This window comes from Equus quagga, chromosome 15 (assembly GCF_021613505.1).
Source record: "Equus quagga isolate Etosha38 chromosome 15, UCLA_HA_Equagga_1.0, whole genome shotgun sequence".
Lineage (NCBI taxonomy): Eukaryota > Metazoa > Chordata > Mammalia > Perissodactyla > Equidae > Equus > Equus quagga.
In genome coordinates this window covers 58,133,136-58,145,440 of record NC_060281.1, presented here as the reverse complement: position 1 = coordinate 58,145,440, position 12,305 = coordinate 58,133,136, and the positions used below count along the sequence as shown (strand labels likewise).

The following is a 12,305-nucleotide window of genomic DNA, read 5'->3' as shown; positions in this document are numbered from 1 at the left end:
TTAATCTTTCTCTTGCCTATCAGTTATCACATTATTGCTCTTCAACTGCTGCTGATCAGAGATATGTTCTAGTACTGGACACGTATCTTCTACCAGAAAGGAAGAAGGCTAACAGCAGAGGTGCTAGCAACCTTCATAAAATAATTCAATTTTCTGACTTTCCTTGAAACAGAAAGGTGAGACCCTGAGAAGTTTTGAAATTTATGATGGTATAAGTATACAGCTGGCTTAAAACTTTGCTCATTTATAGCCCAAGTCTGTAGAGTTAAGATACTGGTGAAAAATGGTCAAGGCAAGGTGAGCACAGAGTAATTTACTCTAAAATCTATCAGTAAGTTTCTGCAAATAAAGTAGGGCCAGATATTTATTTGAAATGTTGAACTATGGAATTCTAGAACTGGACCTAGCCTTAGGAATCACAGTATAATCCTTTGATTTTATAGATAAGAAACTGAAGGCTCACAGATATAAATCCACTTGTTTAAGCTTCAAATGACTTAAGCATCCCACCCTCAAACACCAGTATCTGAAGCATTTAATTTTATTTCTCCCAATTAAGAGAAAAAATGATGACTAGCTATAATTCTTTTCTTGGAGGGGAAGGGGAAATATTTTTTACTGTGAAAAAAAAAAGTTACCACACTGACCATTTTTTTTTTTTAAGATTTTATTTATTTATTTATTTATTTATTTTTTCCTTTTTCTCCCCAAAGCCCCCCGGTACATAGTTGTATATTCTTTGTTGTGGGTCCTTCTAGTTGTGGCATGTGGGACGCTGCCTCAGCGTGGCTTGATGAGCAGTGCCATGTCCGCACCCAGGATTCGAACCAATGAAGCACTGGGCCACCTGCAGTGGAGTGCGCGAACTTAACCACTCGGCCACGGGGCCAGCCCCCATCCTGACCATTTTTAAGAGTACAGTTCAGTATTGTTAAAAACATTCGCATTGTTGTGAAATGGATCTCCAGAACTTTTTCATCCTGCAAAACTGAAACTGCACCCATGAAACAACTCCTATTTCCCTGCTTCCTCCAGCCCCTCACAACCACCATACTACTTTCTGTCTCTATGAAGTTGACTACTCTAGGTACCTAATATTAAGTGTAATCATACGGTATTTGTCTTTTTGTGACTGGTTTATTTCATGTAGCATCATGTCCTCAGGGTTCATCTGTGGTGTAGCATGTGTCAGAACTTCCTTCCTTTCTAAGGATGAATAATATTCCTCTGTATGTGCGTAGCACATTTTGTTCATCCATTCATCCATCTGTAGAAATTTGGGTTGCTTTCACCTCTTGACGATTGTGAATAGTGTATTTAATTCTTTTCACGTTTTTAAAAGCTCCTAATGTAGGGACTAACTTTCTTTTACTCCGTCAAAACAACTGCCAAGTAAATTTTTGAGATTCCTCCAAACTAGCAAAATGGTACTTAAACTAAACGTCTACAAGAGGAGAGACAGAGAGTGCACTATTACTTTTCCCCCAAAGGATCTAAAACAATCCTACCTTTTCACAGGCTGCTCTAAAGGATGAGAGCTGTGGGTAAGATACTAATTTAACTCAAGTTTTAACCACTCCTCAGGACACTGGGGTGGATGCTGCGGTGACTGACAGTGAGAGAAGACAGCCATCGTTCACTAGCTTCTCGTCTCAGAACAGGCACATTAAAAAGTAACTGGTGGACATTTCTCTTGAATAATCATTTAAAGACTAAACCATAAAATAGCAAATAAAAGTAAAAAAATACACTTTCAGAGACTCTCATCTACCACCACATAAAATGCCAATAAACTGGACAAATTATTTTGCTTTTAGTGATTTACAAATACGATAATTAAGTGTAAGCTAAGAAACACTGAAAATGCTTCATCTCTCTCTCACACACACACATACTCAGGTTAACAAAAATGCATGCTACTTATAATATCAACCCCTTCCCTGCTATCTTTAATGATCACACATAATGCCTGCTCACAATCACTTACAACTCCAGGGTCACAGTTCTGGGTCTGATACATCCACTATTTGAATTGCTTCATTAAAAAAGAAAATTAGCTTAAGAACAGCCAAGGTGATATAAAATCGTCATCACCGAAAAGCTCCTGGCAAGACTGGGATGACTCTAAAACCTTTGCTGTTATCCAGAATCAGAAAATATCCAGTTTATCTTCTCACCGTACAGTTACATACTACAGTAACAATGTATTTCTTCATCTTCATCCAAATAGTTAAGTCACATCCAACTTGTTCTGTTGGATGTAGTCCTTACTTCCATATTCAGTATACATGTATTCCATCCCTGGTAGGGTAACCAAACATTATGTGGATGTAACTTTAGTGCTAAATCCACTAGCCTACTTAAGCTAGTGGTTGGGAACCTCTCAATACAGAATATTTGTTCCTTTCCTAGAGATCATGATTTTACCCGGTTAACTACCTATGAGAAAGGTCTATAAAACGCACACACACTCCCCCCAACTTCTGTTACCTAGGTTTGCTGCTATATGAGAATCTAGAAGAACTGAAGGGTCATCTTCATAGGATGCCCTCTAATGAACACTGATAGCATTATATAGTTGTAAATAAACCCAAACTTTGCACAGAAATATATTAGTTTTCACCATGTTTTAAGAAAAAGTTGCTACACAATTAGGATTTCACTGAATATTCCTCCAGTCAGTCTTAATTCACATATTCAAGGAAATCTTGCTGAAGTACAGAAATAGAGGACTGGCAAATACTCCATTGCTGCAGCTATAGAGTTCCCCATTCCCAACTGTCTCTTCTATTTCTTCTCCTCTCACAGATGTGTGGCTGTGTAGCTAGGAACATAGCAAAGATTACAACTCTATTTCAGAATGCTTGGGAAATATTTTCTCTTTGGTGAACACCAAATCTCTGTGAACTACACAGGGAGAGAAGGCCCCCAGGCAACAGCTGATGCTGCGGGTCTTTACAGGACACTTTGAGTAGCAAAGTTACAGAGCACAGAAGTAGTGATATAAAACAAGGCACGCTATGGTTGTTTAAAATCCAAAGGGGTATGACGAACTGCAGAGCTATAAGTGGGGGTGATTAACTGACAGTTATTCTAATTAATGCCTTATAAATAAGACTCAGAAGGAATACCTTCAGAAAAGCAAAATGCAAAAAAGAACAAAGACAAAAGCAAAGTCTGGTTGACCTTCTTGCCTCTGCTTCCGACATGAAGCACGCAAGGAGGCCTGTCTACTGCCTGAGGTGGAAAGTCCTTAGGTGCTTCCTTGCTGCCCAGATGGTGCGAGAGCTGTTTTGTCCAACCCTACACACAGCCCAGATTCTGTGCATCCTTTCTGACACCATCTGGCACATACACAAAAAGTCTCTTGAACTTTCTGATCCCGCTTGGGAAGCAGATAGGGAGGCTGGGTTTAGTGGGGGCTAGTCCAGAACTTGCTTCAGCAGAGAGGAAGAACTCATACAAGCTGCCAGGGTCAATCTGTCTTTACAGAACTGTTTTATATGAAAATAATGGGAGTTTATAGAAAGGTTTATAGAAAACTCTGCTGGTTTTGGGGTATGAGATGGATGCATGTAGCTGGAAAGGGATTAGAGACTGACAGACTGGATTACAATTTTCAAGAGGAGAGCTGGTCCAAGAAGGTCAAGGGAAGAACAAGTTATGCCAGGCTTTTATTCAGTGGGTCATAACTACGCAGAGTGAACAAATTACTTGCTCATAATGGAGGAAAAACAATCTGCCACTTTACTTCTTGAAATCAGAGTAATCCTTAGGAGTGGTGTGAAAGGCTAATAAGAAATGCTGATGCTATTTAGAATCCTTCAGAGTCACCATGATGAAGACTAAATATCTCTGAGGAGAGGCTGAATTAGGTTGATGCGGTCCTTAAATATCTTGAGAACAAAATGGGAGGATGACTTAGGAATATCTTTATCCTTCAGTTTCCACTGACTCAGGAGCTCTCGTCCTTAAACTTCTGAGTTTGCTCTAAGGAATTAGAAGACCTGAGCTCAGGTCTGGCCATGTGGCTGTGGACAAGGCATCCAGCTTTTTTGAATCCTGGTTTCTCTACCCAAAAAAGAAAGAGAAGAAAATCTTTGCTCAGAGACTTCTTTAAAATTGCAAAATCTTACCATGCTTACGGTTGTATCATTAGCATCACAGCTGATTGAAATGACTGAAGAAACAGCTGTAGAAAGCAAGGTCCACTTTAAAGACTGACTAGAAAGCAGGGGGAATTAGGAACAGCATTGAGGGAGGAGAAAGTCAGATGGAGGATTTTAGTCTGAGTACTGCTTGTACAGATGTGCACATCTGGCAGCTGGAAAGATGTCTGTGGGCTTCTCATCCCTGGAAAAGTGGTGCTGAGACAAATGTGCATCCTGGTGGAGGGTCTCTGGTCCAAGTACTCAAGTGGAAGAGGGATTTGATATGAAGGATATTACAGCGCCTGAGGGTAATGTCTCAGGATCCTCATCAGATTTCTGCTTTCCTCTCAGGGTTCACTTTCTCTGAAGAGAGGTTCTGGGAAGCCAGCAAGATACCACAATTACACAACATACACCCCTTGTCTGAGGTGTATGGTTGATCTCAGGGGCAAAACTTCATATATCCATTTAGTCCACATAATAAGATAATAAGATAATAAGAGCAAACTCTATGTGAGGCTGTTCTAGACCCTCTGGATAACAACAATAGCAAGTGTTTACCACACGGCAGCATCTCTCTAAGGGCTTTACATATATTAACTTATTCTGTCCTCGCTGTAACCCATGAAGTTGGGCCTGTTTTCACCTGCATTTTGTATTAGCAGCAACAGGTTAAATGTCTGGTTCAAAGTCACATAATCAGTAGGCTGAGTCAGGATATGAACACAGGCACGCTGGCCCCAGAGCCCACACTGTTGCCCACCAGGCAGTGGTGACCTCCCTGTCTTCAAAGAAGAGGAGGAAACAGACAAGGCAACAAGTAATGTTGTTTTCAGTACTGATAAATGCTGTAAGGAGAAGTAAAGCAGAGTAAGGGGACAGAGTGACAGAGGGAAGGAGGCTATTTTATTTTAATTTTTTTTGTGAGGAATATTGGCCCTAAGCTAACATCCATTGCCAATCCTCCTCTTTTTTTCCTTGAAGAAGATTAGCCCTAAGCTAACATCTGTGCCAATCTTCTTCTGTTCTGTATGTGGGATGCCTCCATAGCATGGCTGATGAGTGGAGTAGGTTTGCACTGGGCATCCAAACCCGTGAACCCTGGGCTGCTGAAGTGGAGCAGAACTTTAACCAGTTGGTCACGGGGCCAGCCCCCGGAAGAAGGCTATTTTAGATAATGTGGTCATGGAAGCCCTCTGTGATAAGGCAAAATCTGAGCAAAAGCCTGAGTGAAAGGCAGAATTGAGCTATGTGAAGGTCTGGGGAGAGACTATTCCAGGCAGAGGTACAAAGGCTCTGAGATGGGAACAAGGTGGGGGTGCACCAGGGACAGCAAGAAGGTAACTGAAAGGGTGTGAATGAGGGAGACTAGAGCAATGAGAGCCTTTGTGAACTGGTAAGGACTTCAGATTCTACTGTCTGGGTGCTATGAAGCCCCTGGAGGGTTTTGAGCAGGAGTGTAACCTGCTCTGACTTTCCTTTTAAAAAAGATCACTCTGGAGCCAGCCCTGATGGCCTAGCAGTTAAAGCTTGGCACACTCCGCTTCAGTGGACCAGATTTGGTTCCCTGGTGCAGACCTACACCACTCGTCTGTCTGTAGCCAAGCGGTAGTGGCAGCTCACATAGAAGAACTAGAAGAATTTACAGCTATACACAACTATGTACTGGTGCTTCACGGGGGAAAAGGAAGAAAGAGGAGGAAGATTGGCAACAGATGTTAGCTTTGGGCAAACCTTCCCCTGGAAAAAGAAAATCACTCTGGCAGCATGTGAAGAACAGACTACCGGGGGGAAACAGGGAGGAAAGTTAGAAGGCTATTATAGTGGTCAGTGCAAAAAAAATACCGACACTACTTCATTTTAGGCCTTTAGGCCAACGTCAACTTATACTAGCTGACAGCATGGTGGCTCAGGAGTCTACTACATCTCAGAAGCTAACGATGACAAATGTTATGCTTGGATTCAGGAATAGTCTTGATGTGAAAGGGAAGGGAAGAGAAACTTCCCAGTTGCTGTCTTATAACTGGCTAACCAGTTCTCCAATGGAATGAGAATGCTTTCATTTGTCAGGGCTTCTCTGAGGAGGGTCCTCAGAGATAACCTAATCACTTGCTGCTCTACTGGTTAATATGGAAGCCCTGGCCCGCAAGTAGGCAGCATGCGTTTCCCACCATCAAGGAAGGTGCACCTGCCAGGCTGTCCTGGGGAGGGCGCCCTGACGCCAGCACATGCCAGCAGCTCTACTGTTTGAGTCTGTTTCAAGTGTGAATTTACTGGGGATGTCTGAAGATGGCCCAGTCTAGGGTTTTCGTTTGTTTGTTTTTTGAAAGGGTAGTTTTAGCATTTCAAACTAAGAGGTGACTGGACAATTATATAACAGAAGAAAAGGTGGCACAGATTACTTACAGGTCTCCTTCTCTAAGCAGTTTCTACTCTGAGCAAGCTTACACTAAAAGATCAAACCAGCCTGTTTTGGAGATGCTTACCAGCTTCTACACTGCAAAGTGCCAAAAATTTGAACCTCTCTAAGTTTATGCAAAATAAGGACTCAGGCTGATTGTTTTTCCAAGTTCCAGTGCTACAGGAGCCCATAAAATTCAATCACTGGAAAACACCATCATTCTAGAGTTTTTGAAATAGCAACTGTATATCTGCCACTATCAAAGTATATGCAAATGTGCAGATCAGATTCTTTTTCTGACTATCCTATTATCTTTTCATGCCTTTAGTTAAAGATCATTTCCCAGGCTTGTCCGAATGTGGCAAAGTTCTTCTATCGCTAGGTAACTGTAGAACTCAATGAGTTATCAGAATCTGAAATGTTATTCTGGAAGGGATTGTTCCATTATGCAGACAATATAACAAGACTTTTAATTTTGAGATAAAATGAAAACTAGAGTTTTTAATATGGTTCTTTTTTGAATTCTGTTTAGAGACAAGCATTAAGAAGGGTCAGAGATACATGTACATCTCTGATATATATATGTCATATATTATATGATATAATGTCAGCCAGGATGGCATCTCCTGACGATGCTAAAGAAGCCCTTTCCAAAACACTAGCAGAACTTAGGAAAATGGTGAGGGGTTTCCCCTCTACACTTTATAAACAAATTTACTGCAAATAAGAGAGAAAAACGAATGGAAGCAGAAATGGAGCTTAGAGAATAATTGTTGCCAAATCAAAGATTCTTTAGATAGTGAGAAAACCAATCGATAGCAGGCTACTTTAGCCTTTGGATTAACTAATTTTGCAGAAAGATGGACATATCACATTACCCAGGAGACCATGCTGTTGCAGATGCTCCGCTCTACCTCATGAGAAAGAGAAAAGCAAGCACAAATCAAGGTGATCCCTGGCACTTCTACAAGATGAAAACAAAAACACCTTCCAGGGGCCTTTATGGGGTCCGTATCTAAGCAGTTGTGCTGTCCAAGTGGCAATAAAATTTAGGTTCATCACCAATAATGATGTCTTCAAGAAAAGGGCAATATTTTTAATTATTTAAAAATACTAGGAAAAGTAGAATATATTTATACTCTTTGACTATCCACTATAAATGTGTAATGGATCTTACAAAGAGACAAATTTTTTAAAGTTTCCCATACTTATAGCATTAGCCTCCAGTAAACTATGAGAATTCAGCTCCCCAGAAGGATGCATTCCCTGGAAAGTCTAGAAAGCTGATATTTTCCTTTATGTTCTCCTTGAATTCAGTAACATGATAGGTCACCTTTCTATGTCTATATGAGTAAAAGGAACGGAGTTTCACGATCCTGTGGTGTAAATTATAAACACCGAAGCAGTGATGTCCAATCAAGGGGGATATGTCAAAGCTTAAAGCTCTTAATGAAAAATAGTGCAACACCAAACCATCTTACCTGTCGACGAATTATTTCAAGGTCTCTTTTGGCCTTGTTCACTAAGGCTTGAATTTCTACAGGATCCTGTACATTCTTATTTTCTCTGAAGGCATCTCTTATCCTCCTGACAGCGTAAGTTCTAAATCAATTCAGGGAAAAAAAAGAAAAGGTGTCAGCAGTCTGAAGCTATGCTTTTAAATGAATTCAAAAGCCTTTCTTTAGGAATTAACTGTCTGATTTTTCTCCTATGGATAATCTACTTTGATCTTTGCTCCTGGGACAGACCCATCCATTACCATTCTGGGATGACTACGTAAACAGGTTTAGGGAAATAAATCTACCCCAAACAAGTCACATATATAAGGCAAACTGCTACTGAAATGCTCCTTAGATTACTGGTTCTTTTGAGTTATTCACATCTGCTTCCCTCCATTAACATTGATAATTGACCTCTAATATACAGAGACAAAGCAAGAATTAAGAGGTGAAATGACGCGTCACAGATGCATGCACCAAGACAGTGACCCATGCGGAACTCTGGTCAGCTTTCCAATTGTCTCATCTTCTGGCTGTTTCTTCCTCTTGTGCAATATAACATGTAAAAATCCACAGTGAGATCCTACCACAGTGAAGAGCAGAGATTACACCAAAATGCTTTTCTCCATCTTTAAAGTGTGTACATACGCACACACATACCTCCCCACCCCGATAAATTACACGCAATACAGGACAGCAGTCAAGAGCAAGACTTTCAAATCAGACAGGCTTGGGTTTGAATTCTAGTTCCAGCTCCCACTGTTTGTGTGAATTTGGACAAACTTCTTACCATAAGCTTGTTTCCTCATCTGTCAAATAGGCACAATACCACCTACCTCTCAGGGCTGCTGGGAGGATTAAGCTTTATAATGCGTGTCTGAAATGTGGCACAGAACCTGGTGCACAGAAAGACTCAACAACAGAAAGCTCTTCTTCTTTTTGTTATAGCTGAATGCAATCAGTATTCCCCTCTCCTCACATCACGGCCTCACCTTCATCCTGCGTCCTTAGGGTCACACCACAATGTGTGTAGAGAGCGTAGAATAGTCTGGACAATTGAAGAGTTCTTAACCTGATACGGTCCCACACTCAGTCAAGGCCCTAACCCTTACACCCACTCCATCTACACCAGACTGAAGACAAGGGACTAAGAGAAGCAGCCCAAGTCAGACACATCAGACATGATTTTCCTTAGTCCTTTCATAATCTCAGATGACTCTGCTTTTAACTTTAAACACCAGGTAAAGAATTCACATGAAACTATTAGTAACATTTAGAAATAGAAGAATGGAATCAGAGGCAAACAAATGAGAGAAGGGGGATATAATTCCTTGAGAGTTGCGGGGGGAGGGTGTTGGGAGATGGATACAACTTACTAGGAAACTTTGAGAGAGGACTAATTTTGCTTTAGATAAACTTCTAAAATAAAAATAAATTTTAAATTAAAAATTCAAATATCAGGCCCACTTGCATTTAAAAGCAAGAGTATAATGAAATCCTGTAATGTTAAGAACCATAACGGAGAATGGAAGATAGTTTAGGAACTTGCACTTCTTAGGATATAAGCCACTACTGAGACTGTCATCTTAATCCTACATGAACCAACTGGATTATCTGTAGAGGAGCTTCTGGGCGCTCAGTATCAATCTTAGAGCGACAGTGATTGGAAACGGAATCCTTGTAGTAGCAGACGCTATATTATAACGGGCTCATTCACTTAAAAAGGCATGTGGGAAGATTTTACTAATAGACTATATTAAATATAGATTTTCCTCATGTATAGCTGCTAATCTAACAAAATACTAGATAGTAGCTAGATAACCTAAAAGCAATTTCTGGTTTATTTTCTTGTCCAGCGTAATGGTTATTTATATAACACACCACCACTGTTCTTCCTCCCACTCACACATTCCTCCAAAACAGTTTCTCTTTTGCTGGTGATGGGAGTGGAGAGCGGAAAAAAGAATTTAATTCTAATATTTTGTTTCATATGCAGAACTGGTTTTATAACAGGAATTTACTTCAGGGAATCACTCATTGTTTTAATTCTTCACTGAGGACGCCACATGGACTTTTGGTCATTACTAAATCCATTTTTCTAAAAGCTAGAGACTAGCCCAGAATAGCTAGGAAAAAAGGAGTATGGCTTGGAATGCAAAGACCTAGTTCTTCCAAAGTTTAACGAAATCAGAAAACAGCTTAAGACACTGGACAATTTATATCACTTGAACTTAAGGTCCAGCATTCTAAATGTTCTGCTGTGTATTCTTCTTGTCTCCCCAAATCTCCAAAGTCCATATCTAAAAGCATAAAGCTCTAGATCTTCAAATTAAATGTGTCTAAAGCAATTGAAAGTTGTCATTCTGATTTTGGATGCTCATTTGACATGACTGACATGATGGTTCCCTCCTCTCTTTCTTGCTCTTCCTCCTTTATCACTGTCTAAAATACAAAGTGTCTTCTTTCGCCCCAAGAGAAGACACTGCACTGGCTCAGAACCATAAAACTAACTCCTACTGCATGAAGAATTTTTCATTTGTACGCATTCTTATTCCAAACGATCAAAATGTTCTGAAGGTATCACAAATCTGGCTGAATCTTCCAATTTTGTAGGAGAGAGCTAACCATCAATTATTTCAATCCTGCTCCTGCCTTGGTTTTTATCATTTACATTTTTTTTCACTGCTACTAAGGGTGACCATTTACCCTTGAACACATTTTAGCCATCAGCCTCTTGACTGTATCACTGAGTAAGAACATTTCAAAGAAAAATGTGCAGATGCTTCAATGAAAATGGCAGCCAGCTGCTACACAATGCTTTACATTAGGATGATCCTAATATGAGTCAGATGCTGTTTGAAATAAAGCATGAAAAATTAACACATCCAGGGCAACAAGCAACAGCTACCAACTATGAGAAAGTAGACTGCATCCACAGAAAGAGTAAGGCTATGCTGCTCACCTAATCACCGCTCTCCCTCTACCCTCCTGGAGCTTTGCAGAGTTTCTTTGTGCAGGAGATTCCCATTTAGCTTTTCTTTTCCATCCCAGACTTTACCTTCGATCTGCCATCAGACCTCCAAGTATACACAAGTTCTTCTACTGGCTTTCCTTTCACCACTGCAAGGATCAAACTCCCTTATGAGATTCTTACACCCATCACTATTTCCCAGCTAAAACAATACAGCAAGCAGTAATGAAAGCTCTGTAATGCCTGAGGTCCCGCTTCACTTTCACCCTTTCCAGAACCACTATCAGCCAAATGCAGGTCATAATCATCTCAGCCTCCTTAGCACTTGGAGGCTCACGTTGGTTTTAACATTTGAAAGGTATGATCTGGAAACCAGTTGATATAACACCCTTCATTTCTGTCATCCTTCATCACCACCCAACATGCTGGTTTCTCTGCTTACCATCCTGTAAAAATACCTGTGCTTTTTCCTCCTTCCCCAACTCCAAGTCAAGTATCCCAGTAACAAAACAACTCAACCCTTTCTACTGGCCTCTTTGGGCCAAATTCCTTCAATTGCTTAGAAGGACATACCCTCCATCTACTTGCCTTAACTCAAATGTGCCTTGCTCCTGAAGACAGTGCTTCCTTTACAGCCATTAAGAAGCTGCTTGATTCTGCCTTGCCTCCAGATTGCACGGGGCTGGGAGGAGAGTGCCAGGGTGTTCTTGGATTCTACTGCTGCTTCCGGATCATTGGTTTACCTGTATACATCTTTGAGGCCATGCTACCTAACAAAATCATCCTGTATGCCTCCACGATGATGCTGTCTGCTCACTTCTTGAGGACAAGACTTAAGATTCATCAAGCCTTAATATCTAAAAAGCACTCAGTGCATATATGGGCCACCAATTTTAGATAACTGAAAATAATTTTATTTAAAGTCTCCTAGCTATTTCTACCCAGTCTTCGTTGTGGGCTCATCTTATTCTTCTGCCTCTTATATGCTGCATTCTCTAGGGCTCTGTATTGGACATCTTTTCTTTTTAATACAATCTCCTTTACTAATTGCATGTGTCCAAGGTTTTGATTATAGCATATATATGCCATTGGCTACCAAATCTTTCTCTAGCCCACACCCCCATCTAAGTTCCAGATCTATGTAATCCAATCGCTTTTTGGACTTGCAGCAAAAGGCACCCACTATACCCACTACAGACTTTCCCACTGAACACGTTCAAAACTTAAGCCACCATCTTCCTTACCCTTGCCCTCAATGGCCAGTATTTCCTTCCTTGGTAGGA

General features: G+C 40.6%; 2 protein-coding genes across 4 annotated transcripts in view; one reads left to right on the top strand and one right to left on the bottom strand.

Moving 5' to 3' along the window:
• Nucleotides 1-12,305, bottom strand: part of LYRM4 (LYR motif containing 4) — a 162,730-nt gene that overhangs the window by 107,783 nt on the left and 42,642 nt on the right. The window contains exons 2-3 of one of the 3 annotated variants that reach the window (XM_046639996.1): nucleotides 8,034-8,154; nucleotides 3,590-4,071 (exon numbers count right to left, since the gene is read on the bottom strand). In XM_046639996.1, coding sequence (XP_046495952.1) covers nucleotides 3,991-4,071; nucleotides 8,034-8,154 — 202 coding nt within the window. In that variant the 3' untranslated portion in view covers nucleotides 3,590-3,990. Of the gene's footprint in view, nucleotides 1-3,589; nucleotides 4,072-4,384; nucleotides 4,528-8,033; nucleotides 8,155-12,305 lie in introns of those variants that run through there. The other 2 variants (XM_046639998.1, XM_046639997.1) reach the window with 2 other exon arrangements.
• PPP1R3G (protein phosphatase 1 regulatory subunit 3G) overlaps nucleotides 1-12,305 on the top strand; it is a 155,800-nt gene that overhangs the window by 129,813 nt on the left and 13,682 nt on the right. The window lies entirely within an intron of this gene.